This window comes from Eucyclogobius newberryi, unplaced genomic scaffold, assembly GCF_026437365.1.
Source record: "Eucyclogobius newberryi isolate DKJ021-1_F unplaced genomic scaffold, fEucNew1.0.hap1 SCAF_22, whole genome shotgun sequence".
Taxonomy (NCBI): domain Eukaryota; kingdom Metazoa; phylum Chordata; class Actinopteri; order Gobiiformes; family Gobiidae; genus Eucyclogobius; species Eucyclogobius newberryi.
The window spans coordinates 23,520,284-23,535,357 of NW_027315857.1; the positions used below are offsets into that span (position 1 = coordinate 23,520,284).

Sequence of the window (15,074 nt, forward strand, 5' to 3'; positions counted from 1 at the left end):
TCTTTTTTTTTAGATTTATGTTATGTATGTATGAAACGTCATGCAAAAATGTTTTATCAAGAAGTATTTTTCAATTTATATTCCTTTATTTGCAATGTAACTAAGACCTCAGTATTATATAAAAAATATTTAGTTTTATTTTTCACCCAATAAAAACGCTGTAGTTTTGTTAATGTAAAAACTGAAGCTATTATTTTTATCATTATCAGGCCCGAGCGCCACAAGCTGGCGAGAGGCCTATTAGTTTCTTTCTTCTTCTCGGGACCAACCCCCCTATTTAAAAAAAATCTCCAAATTTTTAATCCAAGGGTCACGGACTTTGTGCGGCGGAGCCGCAAACTTTTCCCTTCATATGTAAAGCAAAGGGGAGAAGACGCGACAGCGTCACGGATTCAGCAGTTGGTGTGATAAAAGGTTAATTGGGGCGCATTAGCGCCCCCTCTTGCGGCGGCGGTGTGGCAGCGTGTGGTGGCGGTGTGGCGGCGGCGGCGTGGCGAGGGCTGATCATCGCAGCTTGCGGCTATATTTAGCATTATTATGAGTATTTAAACAGTTAAACAGTATAAACTGTCAGACAAGTGTGTAAGCTGTCTGTGTTGCACGCTGATGACATCACAGAGGGATTCAAGCTCTACTTCCTGTCATTTTAAGCTTTTCCTTCATAAACTACAAACTGAACGGAAGTAAAACTATGATAAATATTTACCACAGGTTCTACACCATCAAACTAAGTCGTCATGTGGACTTGAAGTATCACATCTCCGGCTCGATCACCTGTATTACCTGTGCCACGTGACCTGTACCTGTACGTGACCACGCCCTCTGGAGCGTCATGTGCGTTTGAAAACTTCTCACTCGAGCTGCTGCTGCTGCTGCTGCTGCTTTTTTTCCCCTTTGGCGTGATTTGGTTTCGCGTCTGCTTTTGTCCCACTCTGAACAAACGTAACCCAACACTGTCAGGGTCCGCCCCGAGTTTAGAGCTAACCAGTTCGAGTCCCGCACTGACAAAGAAAGAGAGGAAACAATGCGAGAAGAAGAAGAAAAAGAAGACGCGAGTTGAAGCGACGCCGTGGCACAGGGTTTGGTGCTGTTTGGACACGTTTATTCCACATTGTGCGTTTGCGTTAAGTCGACATCAAAGTGAGTGTCATTCGCGCTCTTTTTGCTGTTTTAGTCTCGAACTTTCCCGTGAACAAAGCCGCGCGCGCCTGTGTTTGTGTGTGTTTAATCCTCCCGTGTTAGTGCGCCGTACCGCGTGACGTTTTGCGACTGTTTAACGCAGATTGTGTGTTTAAACGGGTTTGTCGAGGGACGTTTGTGGATTTGCGCAAACGTTAACGTCACGCGATGCACATGCGTCAATTCGGCTGTGTTTATTTGAGAGGATACGCGTTTTTACCTGATGTTTGTGATGATATTGTGACGGTGACTTTCAGCCCTGTCGCGTCCTCTGTAAGAACCTCCAAAATAAACATACAATAAACGTGTAATTTATTTTAGTGTGTTTTTAGCTTTGTTTTTGTTTAACTTGTTGTTTCCTTACTTAATGTGTTCATTTTTTTTTGTAATATAAACTGCAAATAACCTTAAAAAGTATTAGAACTTTTATTTTTTTATTTTTTTTAAATGAACTCACGTGGTAGTACCGGGGAAACAGTCACGTGACAATAACATGACGTGTATTTCATGATGTGTCGTATATATTATGGTATTTTGGTCATTTTCTTGGTCATTTGATTAGCGCCAATTTTCACATGTGATATTTTGTTGAATTTATTTATTTTATTAGTTTTATTTTTTACATTTTGAGATTATTTACCGTCCTTCTCAACCAAATGCCATACATTTTTGTCAGTGTTGCCCAATTTTCAACTTTAAGGTATTCCTAGGTGTACAAAAACAAGGACGGGGCCAATTACCGTAAAATTCAGACTATTGAGCGCACACCAACTAAAACGTGTGTAAAAAGTAGTGGCTTATAGTCGCTCTAATTTACGGTATTCATTATAATCGTGAATCGCAGCGATGTCAACGATGTCTCGCTTTAATACATACTGTACGTGATATTCTGTTACGTGTCGCTGTTTCACTATTCGCGCAAACTTCATATGAAATACACTCATTTTAATCATCAAAACGGTGAAAGTGTTGAACGTATTAAACACCGATTCAACCAACAAACTCTCGATAAATCTGTCCACGATATCGACGGAATCGCTAAATCTAGAGTCGGTTATTATTATTATTATTATTATTATTATTATTATTATTATTATTATAGACCGTCTGAATTGTCCTTGGATGGGCCGTTTGGTCAAGAGGAGCCTGTTGTGCTTGATTTGGGTTGGTTGGGTAAAAGAAGGCTAAATGTATAAACTACCGTATTTTCCGGACTATAAGTTGCACCTTTTTTCATAGTTTTGGCCGGGGTGCGACTTATACTTATATACTTATACGCCGGAGCAACTTGTATGTGATTTTATTTGTTATTTTCACACTTGCATTTCATTCTCCAGTGCGACTTATATATGTTTTTTTTTCTTCTCTATTATGCATTTTTTGGCTGGTGCGACTTATACTCCGGAAAATACGGTAATATCTGTTTTTTCAGGATGAACATGTTCAGGAGAGAGCGAGGTCAGACCCCGGCGGTGCCTCCTCGGCCCGATCCGCAGGTGACATTGATTTCGTTTTCCAGACCAGTTTTTGACGTCGTGACACAAAATGTGGAGGAAATAAAAGTTAGTAGTGGTGGTGGTGGTGGTACAATTTCAAAACTAGATTTTTCCTTCTTTTTTTTCTTTCTTTTTAATATCGATGCTTGTTCAAATGAGTATCTAGTATCGATGCTTGTTCAAATGAGTATCTAGTATCGATACTCGTTCAAATGAGTATCTAGTATCGATGCTTGATCAAATGAGTATCTAGTATCGATACTCGTTCAAATGAGTATCTAGTATCGATGCTTGATCAAATGAGTATCTAGTATCGATGCTTGTTCAAATGAGTATCTAGTATCGATGCTTGTTTTAGTATCGATTACTATCTATTTTCGATACTTTACCATTGTACTTTTGTTCTATTTTCTAAACCCGATAATCTTTTTGCCATTTTAAAGCAGAAAATTTCACACAAACTGCAATTTTTAAATAACCTACTCTGCCAAGAAATAAATATGTTTCTGACCCTGTAGTTCACACGACTTGTTTAAGATTCTTTTATTACTTTAGCACTAGTTTAGCACTAGTAGCACTAGTTTAGCACTCGTAGCACTAGTTTAGCACTCGTAGCACTAGTTTAGCACTAGTAGCACTAGTTTAGCACTAGTTTAGCACTAGTTTAGCACTAGTGTAAATGTTAATTCTCCTGGACGTGTTTTAAAATGTGAACTTTGACTATAATTCTGTTGGTGAAACATCTCCTTTTGTCCAAACAGACCCAGTACTGCATAAATACAGCTTTATGTTCTTGTGGTAGGACCTGGAGAACCCCGTCACTCACAGCAAAGGCCAGCAGGACGCGGTAACCGTGACGACGCAGGTGAATCTGCTCCCGACGCTTGACGAGCCGTTGCTGGAGGACCATCTCTTTGACGTTCATTGGTGATTGTGTTGAAACGTGTCGTACTGTGTTCCAGACGCAGAGGGGCGGAGTCATGGGGGCCATGCAGAAGGTCAACCCGTTCAGGTCGTCGGCGACGGCGACTCAGGTCAGACCGCGACCGTTTCTCAAATCATGTTCTGTAGAAAAGTCTTAAAACTATTTCACGACAGGCAGGAGTCAGTAAAGCGCCTTCTTCAGAGTCGCTGGAGGACAACGTGGGGTCCTCGGCACAGGTAAGAAGGGCCTGTCGTGTAAAGGGCCCCGTGTCGTGTAAAGGGGCCTGTCTCGTGTAAAGGGGCCCGTCTCGTGTAAAGGGGCCCGTCTCGTGTAAAGGGGCCCGTCTCGTGTAAAGGGGGCCCGTGTCGTGTAAAGGGGGCCCGTGTCGTGTAAAGGGGGCCCGTGTCGTGTAAAGGGGGCCCGTGTCGTGTAAAGGGGGCCCGTGTCGTGTAAAGGGGCCTGCGTCGTGTAAAGGGGCCCTTGGGGTTGCTTGGTGACTGCAGCCTCCTTCCACAGTCAAGAGGGGGAGGGGTAGAGTGTCACGAGGCGGCTCACTGGAGCGGCTTGTGGAGTTCACTTTGTATGTAGTTTGCATAACATGTTAATCCTCTGAGGGCAGCGCAGCAGAGGAGTGCGCGGGGCCCGAGAGTGCGCGGGGCCCGAGAGTGCGCGGGGCCCGGGAGTGCGCGGGGCCCGGGAGTGCCCGGGAGTGCGCGGGGCCCGGGAGTGCGCGGGGCCCGGGAGTGCGCGGGGCCCGGGAGTGCGCGGGGCCCGGGAGTGCGCGGGGCCCGAGAGTGCGCGGGGCCCGAGAGTGCGCGGGGCCCGAGAGTGCGCGGGGCCCGAGAGTGCGCGGGGCCCGAGAGTGCGCGGGGCCCGAGAGTGCGCGGGGCCCGAGAGTGAATACATGAAATGCAACATAAAAACAGCCTTTCACTCACATTTGACTTGGCCAGTGTTTTTCAGAACTTTCACATCGAAGTAAGAAAAACACTAGATTAAAAAACAGGAAGTGTTGCTATAGTAGATCCAAAGATGATTAACACAAAAGAGAACTAATGGTAGATAGAATATAACTAGATAGTGTCTGCATTCTTGCGTAAAAGTACTACCACACGTTATACTTAAAACCTAGGAATTAGCGTTAGCATTAGTGTTAGCGTTAGCAATTTACTTTTGCAAATACTGAAAAATATTCTGGTATGTAAAATGTGAAAAGCAACAGCACCTAAGACGGTGAAAGCGATCGTAAAGAGGTTTAACTTGTTGAAATCGGTGAAAGACGCGGGGAAGACCAAGGAGATGGTGGTGGATTTCCACAGACGCCACCCCACTGCCCCCTCACCAGTGAACATCCAGGGACGGGACATTGAGAGAGTGGACTCATACAAGTACCTGGGTGTTCATCTGAACCACAAACTGGACTGGACTCATAACACAGACTGTACAGGAAGAGCCAGAGTCGGCTCTACCTCCTGAGGAGACTCAGGTCTTTTGGAGTGACAGGGCCACTCCTGAAGACCTTCTACGACTCTGTGGTGGCACCAGCTCCTGTACGGTGTGACCTGCTGGAGCAGCAGCATCACAGAGAGGGAGAGGAAGAGGCTGGACAGAGTCATCAAGAAGTCCAGCTCCGTCCTGGGCTGTGCTCTGGACTCGGTGCAGGAGGTGGGGGACAGGAGGGTCCTGGCTAGATTCACATCTATGCTGGACCATGAGTGTCACCCCCTGCAGGACACTCTGTCCGCTCTGGAGAGCAGCTTCAGTGAGAGACTGATTCACCCTCGATGTGTGAAGGAAAGGTTCCGTAGGTCTTTCCTTCCTGCTGCTGTCAGACTTTATAACAAAAACTGTTAGTCCTGAACACCCGCAATACTGACCTAACCTAATACTGATGTGCAATTCTGTCATATGTGCAATTGCTGTTGGAATTCATGTGCAATTACTGTGCAATTACTGTGAAATTCATGTGCAATCTATGTAATTCATGTGCAATTTATGTGCTGTCGTGACACATATTCATGTGCAATTACTGTCGTGATCACATGCAATGGTATTTATGTATTTATTTATTTGTCTGTGGGAGTTTTTATTTATTTATAGGAGATCTTCTACTGAAAGTGTTTTTCAGACTTCCTATAAGTGATCTGTTCTTCTGTATCTACCTCTGGATCTACCTGCGTTGCACCAATGAAATTTCCCCATGTGGGACAATAAAGGAATATCTTATCTTATCTTATCTGAAAGTGTCAAGGAGTGACGATCCTAAAATACAAGAACATATAGTGTCTGCTTTATGACATCATAAGAATACGCCTCAGTCATATGGTCTGAACAACAACAACAAGTCTGAAGAATAAAGTCTGGCGGTAATGCAACACTCGGATGCAAACTGCCATAAAACAACAACAACAACAATCACTGGAGTTCTAGAACGTTCATGACTCTCAAAGTGCTTCACACCTTCAGAGCAGAGCGGGCTTGGAGCAGCAGGTTCTTGAGGTCTAAAGGGCCCTAAAACACCTAAATGAGCCCGAGTCAAACTGAAGCTGACCCTTTGGAGACACATGTGCTGACCTCCCGCGCAAAGGGACATGCAGTGTGTTTAGTAACTAAGGACAGAAGACTGAGACTGTGAACGACATTCCAGAACGTGTGATTCACAGACTAAAATATATTTCAGTTACATATGTATCTGTAGCTCCACGTGTCCAGCAGATGATGAGATCAGGTCTCATAAACATGCCCTAAACCTTCACGTGAGAGACTTCAGAGAGACTTCATGTTTGAGGTGTTCTAAAGTGAGAGTGACATTGTTGTTGCTGGACCGACTGGAAAACCCGGTTTGTGTGTGTGACAGTACAGTCCCGCACGTGTGACAGTACAGTCCCGCACGTGTGACAGTACAGTCCCGCACGTGACTCTTTCACATGTTTATACAGCCTCTACGATTACTCTGTGTGTTTTTAATTAATACGTGACAGGGCAACAATTAATCAACTCATCATGACAGGCCCAAAGATGCACTAAAATGCACTAAAACGGCAAAACGCTCAACACAGTAAATACATTAAAAAAAATATATACATAAAAAAATTAATAAAACAAAAAAGAATTATGACAAAATTCATTAAAAAGAAGAAAAAGCCCAGAGATGCACTAAAATGTGAAATTTATGGTCAAAATACTACGACAACACATTCAACACCGTAAAAATATATATATTAAAAAATGAAATTTCATGAATGCAAAAGAAAGAAAAAAAACGTTTAAAAAAAAACCCACAGGGAATAAAAAATATATATATAAAAGTAAAATAAATTTAAAAAAAGAAACTGCATATAACGATACAACAATGAAAGTTCTGTAAATTAAAAATAAAGTTAAAAAAGTACCAAAAAAACAAAAAAAAACCCGCAGTGAATAAAAATATATATAGAAAAATAAAATAAATAAATTAAAAATACATTTAAAACAAAAGAAACCGTAAATAAAGATACAGCAATGAAAGTTCTGTAGGAAACCTTGACCTTTCAGTAGCGTAGACGCACTTTTACACAGAGCGAGTGTCATTGTTGTTCTGTAGTATTCAGATTCCACATTGTGAGTTCACGTCCCCCTCGTCGTCCTTGTGGCAGAACCCGGGCGTGTTTCGGGGCGCGATGCAGAAGGTCAACCCCTTTAAATCCACGCCGCAGCCTCAGGTAAAACGCACTCTCTCGTTTCCTTGACCCGCCGCTTCTCTGACCGTCACGCCGCGATGTGGTCGACAGGTTCCCAAAGCGCCGTCCTCTGAGTCTCTGGACCAGGAAAGAGCTGTGGACGCCAATCAGGTCAGATGGGTGGGATTCTTAAAGGTGTTTCAGGTTTCAGGTGGACACAACTGCGCTCAGGGAGTTCATGGAATGACTACCGTATTTTAAGATATGATAAGATAAGATATTCCTTTATTGTCCCACATGGGGAAATTTCATTGGTGCAACGCAGGTAGATACAGAGGTAGATACAGAAGAACAGATCACTTATAGGAAGTCTGAAAAACACTTTCAGTAGAAGATCTCCTATAAATAAATAAATAAAAACTCCCATAGACAAATAAATAAATAAATACCATTGCATGTGATCACGACAGTAATTACACATGAATATGTGTCACGAGGGCTCGCTCGGAGCTAGCTCACGTCACAACAACACAACGAACGCAACGAAAAACGCTCAAATCCAGCCGAAAAAAGTCAAAAACAGTTGAATTAAAACACTATTCCAGCGCGTGTCCCTATCGTACAGTAAAATAGAAAAAATATACTAACTATATTTACAAAATATAGGAGATAAAGCACAATAAGTGTGAGAAAGAAGAGACAGCGTTTATAGTTTTGGCCGGGGTGCGACTTATACTTTTGTACGGGAGGCACTTTTCCTGGTGTTAGTCTGATTAAGGACATTTTACTTCTTTTTTCTTCTTGTTTTTTAGAATCCTGGCATGTTTAAAGGTGTGATGCAGAAGGTCAATCCATTTAAATCATCAACAACAACAACAACACCAACAACACAACAGGTACAACTATTTTTGATCTATTGTTGTTTGGTCCAAAACAAAAAAGTGCTCAGCATCCAAGCACAAAACAAGAAAATAAATAAAAATGTCTTATTTGACCAGATTGGTGGACATTTGTCCTTTTGTACTACACCAGGACAATTCATCACAAACAAAACCAAAACTACAGTAATACTGGACAGGACGCTCACAAATACCATCCACAAGCGCCTCAAACTAAACAAAATGCAAACAAAATACATCTTTATTCAGCTAAATATTTTTTTGATTGTTTTCTTAAATATGCTTTTAATCTGAAATAAGGAAGTAGCTTTTTTTAACTCGTCGCAACAACTGTTAAAAGATAAACAATAATAGATAAACAATAAGCTCTATCAAACATACATGCTCCCCTAAAATTATATTTACTTTCTCTCTGGGTAAACTTTGTCTTCAATAGTTTAGGGATTTGATTATATCTGACTGAATACATAAACTCAGCAGTGTACATGTCTGCCAAGTCATAAAACCTTTAACATATGCTAACGCTAACACCTTCAGCTACATGACGTATGCTAACGCTAACACCTTCAGCTACATGACGTATGCTAACGCTAACACCTTCAGCTACATGACGTATGCTAACGCTAACACCTTCAGCTACATGAGGCACAGACAGAACTGTGGTAAGTGTCTGGTATGTTAACGTAACATATGAACAGTTATTCAGATAACTATAGCATAAAGAACATGCTAACAAGTTTAGCAAAGCATCAGTTTTACCCCAAATCACTCAATCCACTGAATTCTTCTTCCTCTGTGTCACTTCTAAACAACTCCACAAACTCCAGAGGAAGAGGAAGTGCAGATTCTTCTTCTGCGTCGCTGAGAGCCTAGAGCGCCCTCTTGTGGTTGTCGGTGTGAAAATAACGAATGATATCACATATAAGTCGCTCTGGAGTATAAGTCGCACCCCGGCCAAACTATGAAAAAAGGTGCGACTTATAGTCCAGAAAATACCGTAGTTTAGTATTTATCTAAAGATGGGAAATAAAATGTTAATAAAACACATTTAAATACCTAATCGATCCAAATACATAATGCGTACGGTGTTTAAAATATCTGACGGTGCGTTTTCAGGTGACAAAGGTGGACACGACGAGCGACTCTGTGGAGGCTGAGAAACCGGTAACGGCCTTCACCGCCTTCACCACCTTCACGACCTTCACGACCTTCACGACCTTCACCACCTTCACCACCTTCACCACCTTCACCACCTTCACCACCTTCACCACCTTCACGACCTTCACCACCTTCACCACCTTCACCACCTTCACGACCTTCACCACCTTCACCACCTTCACGACCTTCACCACCTTCACCACCTTCACCACCTTCACCACCTTCACCACCTTCACCACCTTCACCACCTTCACGACCTTCACCACCTTCACCACCTTCACGACCTTCACCACCTTCACCACCTTCACCACCTTCACCACCTTCACCACCTTCACCACCTTCACCACCTTCACGAGCTTCACCACCTTCACCACCTTCACGAGCTTCACCACCTTCACCACCTTCACGACCTTCACCACCTTCACCACCTTCACGACCTTCACCACCTTCACCACCTTCACCACCTTCACGACCTTCACGACCTTCACCACCTTCACCACCTTCACCACCTTCACGAGCTTCACCACCTTCACGAGCTTCACCACCTTCACCACCTTCACCACCTTCACCACCTTCACGACCTTCACCACCTTCACGAGCTTCACCACCTTCACGAGCTTCACCACCTTCACCACCTTCACGAGCTTCACCACCTTCACCACCTTCACCACCTTCACCACCTTCACCACCTTCACCACCTTCACCACCTTCACGACCTTCACCACCTTCACCACCTTCACGACCTTCACCACCTTCACGAGCTTCACGACCTTCACCACCTTCACGAGCTTCACGACCTTCACCACCTTCACCACCTTCACCACCTTCACCACCTTCACCACCTTCACGAGCTTCACCACCTTCACCACCTTCACCACCTTCACGACCTTCACCACCTTCACGAGCTTCACGACCTTCACCACCTTCACCACCTTCACGACCTTCACCACCTTCACCACCTTCACCACCTTCACCACCTTCACGACCTTCACCACCTTCACGAGCTTCACGACCTTCACCACCTTCACCACCTTCACGACCTTCACGACCTTCACCACCTTCACCACCTTCACCACCTTCACCACCTTCACCACCTTCATGACCTTCACGACCTTCACGTTGTCGTCACTCTGACCCGTGAACAGTGGAACGTCCCGATAAAGTGTCTAAGTGTGTGTTTTTGTCCCCGCGACAGATGCAGAGTCCAGGGATGATGTCCGGGATGATGCAGAGAGTCAACCCGTTCAAGTCGTCCTCACAGGTACAGAAGACGCTTTTACGGGACGACGAAGCGTAACCTCGTTTATGGCACGAAAAGGGCTCGACTTTTCACAACTATAAGTGGAATCTTTTTTCATACTCCAGAGTGACTTATATGTGATATTATTCGTCATTTGTTTTATCCCTTAAATATGTGTAAAACGTCACAGAAAGCTTGTGTCTATCGCCCTCTTCTGTCAGCAATGTGAACTGCACAGAGCATGTTCTTTTTCCCCCCTATATATTTTTTTAAACATACAGCAACATAAGCATACAAAACCTATAAGACCATAAGACCTATGTAAATATGTAATGGTAATGATAATTAAAAAATAATAATGATAATAATAATAAACAGGAAAAACTAAATAAAATTAGCAGGAAAACTCGATGCACATTTCAGTCGACAAAAAAGTCACACAAACCGGGCAAAACGTGACCTTTCTTTAATACTCAAACATTTACAGCCAATGAGAAGAAATTATTTATGATTTACACTTCTCCAAAAGCAGCTAAAGACTTTTTTTTTTTAAATATCGTTTTTATGTGTTTGTCCTGTTATTTTGTGTGTTCTTGTTGCACTTTGTAATGCACTTTATGTCTGTGTAATGTGCTCTATAAACACTTTTACTTGACACTAATGTAAACGTAACAATTACATTTTTTTAGTTTTTCCCTTTTCCCAGATCACTTTTAATATTCATCTTTCTTCCAGGCTCCAAAGAATGAATTGAATCGTGTTTCGACAGAAGCGCAAGCCACGGACGACGCCGCGCAAACTAAACCGGTGACCAACGTTACTCACTTTTGCTCACTTTATTTACTTTATTTACTTTATAATTCCACGTTTTGCTCATGGTCTGGAACACTTGTCGACCGTAGAATCCCGGAGTGATTTCTGGCATGATGCAGAAAGTCAACCCATTCAAGTCGTCGCAGCCCAAGGTGAGCGCGCTTCAACGACCTACCAGGAGGGGGCAGCGGTGCGCTAAAGATGCTCCCATGCGTTGATTTGAAACTCTTTATCAGAAACACGAATCTAAACTCATTTTGAACACGCAATCAAGCAAATTCAAGTGTTTTTTGACTGTATAACTTGTCTGTACGCGCGCACCTGTCTGAAAATGTGCTTTTTTTTTCTAAGCGTCTCCACGGCGACCTCTCCAGCAGCGAGGGAAGTCTGGCTGACAACAACAACCTGCAAGACAAAAAGGTCATTTACGGTCGTTAAATTCATCCGTCGCGTCGATGTTTCGCACTTTCCCAGCGCCGTTTTGTTTCCGGCGTCACTGAATTACGATACAAAAGCTCATTTAATACAATAGAGTGTTTTGTTTTTAGCTTTGACGACGAAAACGAAATACAAATCATTAAAAAAAAGTTATGAAATGAGGAGTAAAACTAACTTCGTGTACATTTTGTTTGCGTTACGAGTGAAAGTGCAGCTTCTGTTGACTTAAATTAGACTAAACTAATGCTGTGTTCCAGTTGCCACGAGTTCTGACCTCGGAGCGTCTTTTTTAACAGTGTAAACAGCGTGGCTAACGTTAGCGCGGGCTAAACAAACACGCCTCTCAAACACGCTAAATCACAGGTTATATTTATTCAACCTGTGACAAACAAAAAAGGTTTAATTCGCAAGTTTGAGGTGCATTTTTTTCAAAGCGAACACATAAGTATCCATTTAGGGTGTCGGTGGCAGGAGTTTTAAGGAAAGAAAGAAAAAAAATTACAAATTACAAAACAATTACTATTTCTATTATTATTATTTAATTATTATTATTTTTCCTTATTGTTCTGCTTATCATGCTTATTATTATCATTATTAATTGTATTTATTTATTTTATTCTACTTTTCATGCTTATTATTTTCATTCATTTTATTAGTATTATTATTATTTCTACTTATGCGTATTATTATTATTATTATTTTTAATTGTATTATTTATTGTAATGTTCTGCTTATCATTCTTATCATTATTATTAATTGTATTATTATTTATTTATTTAATTCTGCTTTTCATGCTTATTATTTTTATTCATTTTATTGTTCTTCATTGTTCTACTTACCGGTATAATGCTTATTATTATTATTTTTATTTATCATTAAAATTATCATTGGGCCTTTTTCCAAGTCAGATGTGGGAAAATCTAAGTTAGCAGTTCATATTTATTTCTGAATGTTTTTTTAATTAACTACTAAACCTTTACATAAACTCATATTCTTATATTGCAGTTTACATTTGACTCTTCACCGCTTTATGAGTTTCCCTCGATATCTGAATGAAACGTCTCTGTTCACAGGCGTCCAATCAGGAGACTCCAGAGCTCCCGCCCCGGCCAAGTCCACAGCAGGTACTGCCTTCCAATCAAGAACATAGAGCTCTAAGTGAGCTCTAAGTGAGCTCTAAGTGAGCTCTAAGTGAGCCTCAAGTGAGCCTCAAGTGAGCTTCAAGTGAGCTTCAAGTGAGCTTCATGTGAGCTTCAAGTGAGCCTCAAGTGAGCCTCAAGTGAGCTTCAAGTGAGCTTCATGTGAGCCTCAAGTGAGCCTCAAGTGAGCTTCAAGTGAGCCTCAAGTGAGCTTCAAGTGAGCCTCAAGTGAGCTTCAAGTGAGCTTCATGTGAGCTTCATGTGAGCTTCAAGTGAGCCTCAAGTGAGCTTCAAGTGAGCCTCAAGTGAGCTTCAGGTGAGCCTCAAGTGAGCTTCATGTGAGCTCTAAGTTCATGTAGTGCGCCATGTCGCCACCAGAGGTCACCAAAAAACAACAGAAACATATTTGTTACATGTAAAGTTTATAGTTGTACTTCCTGGTTGGACACGAGCACAAATATGACATAGATGTGATTCCACAGCTGTTACCATAGCAACCAGACTGTAAACAAGAGCCAAACTCCACATAAATGACAACAGTTCTGATCTGACACACAATAAGACCATAAAACACCTTTATTTAGTCCAACCATGGTTTAAACTGTCTCTGTGTCGCACACTGATGACATCACAGAGGGATTCAGCTCCACTTCCTGTCATTTTAAACTCCTATTTTTCACATTTTCTTCACAAACTGTGACTGAACAGAAATAAAACCGGTAAATATTAACCACAGGTTCTTTAACACCAAGAAACTTCATGTGGACCTTTAACGCTCCTTAAACGCCTTAATCAAGAGTAGTAGATATGATGTTTCTGGGTTTCTCTGCAGGTTTCATTAGAAGCTGATGGGGCCCCGGTTCTCCCGCCTCGACCCAATCAGCAGGTAACGCCCACTTTTGAGGCCAGGGCCAGTTTATTTGTACAAAGTCATTCAAATGGCTTTACGGAACAGGAAACAAGCCTTAAAATCACAACACAGAGCGAAAAAAACACCTTTTAAAGAGATCAAATCCTGTCATGGTTTTAGTCGAGGTTTGAACTTTGCCGGCAGCGATGGGCGATACTTTGAGTACTTTTAGTGTAACTTTACTACGCAATACTGGTCTGACCTCAGCAGGAGGCCGGTCCATGTTAAGTCCTGACTCTGGCACCAGCAGGAGGCCGGTCCATGTTTAGTCCTGACTCTGGCACCAGCAGGAGGCCGGTCCATGTTTAGTCCTGACTCTGGCACCAGCAGGAGGCCGGTCCATGTTAAGTCCTGACTCTGGCACCAGCAGGAGGCCGGTCCATGTTTAGTCCTGACTCTGGCACCAGCAGGAGGCCGGTCCATGTTAAGTCCTGACTCTGGCACCAGCAGGAGGCCGGTCCATGTTTAGTCCTGAATCTGGCACCAGCAGGAGGCCGGTCCATGTTTAGTCCTGACTCTGGCACCAGCAGGAGGCCGGTCCATGTTTAGTCCTGAATCTGGCACCAACAGGAGGCCGGTCCATGTTTAGTCCTGACTCTGGCACCAGCAGGAGGCCGGTCCATGTTTAGTCCTGACTCTAGCACCAGCAGGAGGCCGGTCCATGTTTAGTCCTGACTCTGGCACCAGCAGGAGGCCGGTCCATGTTTAGTCCTGACTCTGGCACCAGCAGGAGGCCGGTCCATGTTTAGTCCTGACTCTAGCACCAGCAGGAGGCCGGTCCATGTTTAGTCCTGACTCTGGCACCAGCAGGAGGCCGGTCCATGTTTAGTCCTGACTCTGGCACCAGCAGGAGGCCGGTCCATGTTTAGTCCTGACTCTGGCACCAGCAGGAGGCCGGTCCATGTTTAGTCCTGACTCTGGCACCAGCAGGAGGCCGGTCCATGTTTAGTCCTGACTCTGGCACCTGCAGGAGGCCGGTCCATGTTTAGTCCTGACTCTGGCACCAGCAGGAGGCCGGTCCATGTTTAGTCCTGACTCTGGCACCAGCAGGAGGCCTATTTCAATATTATCTTGACATTTTTCTGTAGCAATATATCACACTTCAAACTACTACTACTTCTACTATGACTCAGCTCTTTTTGCCCGTGTCGGGTGTGAGTGGTGCCACCAGGTGGTGCCAGAGAGCATGTAAACCTCAGCGTCTTTGTTCATGTTGTG

General features: G+C 43.2%; 1 protein-coding gene across 1 annotated transcript; it reads left to right on the plus strand.

Moving 5' to 3' along the window:
* The first annotated feature begins 854 nt into the window (after window positions 1-854).
* LOC140372118 (uncharacterized) lies at window positions 855-15,048 on the plus strand. Its single transcript, XM_072459403.1, has 14 exons — window positions 855-1,140; window positions 2,612-2,675; window positions 3,478-3,540; window positions 3,638-3,709; window positions 3,774-3,836; window positions 8,072-8,155; window positions 9,275-9,322; window positions 10,512-10,577; window positions 11,292-11,363; window positions 11,459-11,521; window positions 11,721-11,789; window positions 12,881-12,931; window positions 13,779-13,832; window positions 15,028-15,048. The coding sequence occupies exons 2-14, from the start codon at window positions 2,613-2,615 to the stop codon at window positions 15,046-15,048; spliced, it is 789 nt and encodes a 262-aa protein (XP_072315504.1). The 5' UTR covers window positions 855-1,140; window position 2,612.
* Window positions 15,049-15,074: the final 26 nt, after the last annotated feature.

Coding starts and splice junctions, on each gene's coding strand:
- LOC140372118 (XM_072459403.1), top strand. CDS start 2,613: ATGAACATGTTCAGGAGAGAGCGAGGTCAGACCCCGGCGGTGCCTCCT. Junction 3,710..3,773: donor CGTCGGCGACGGCGACTCAG/GTCAGACCGCGA, acceptor ATTTCACGACAG/GCAGGAGTCAGTAAAGCGCC. Junction 3,837..8,071: donor ACGTGGGGTCCTCGGCACAG/GTAAGAAGGGCC, acceptor CTTGTTTTTTAG/AATCCTGGCATGTTTAAAGG.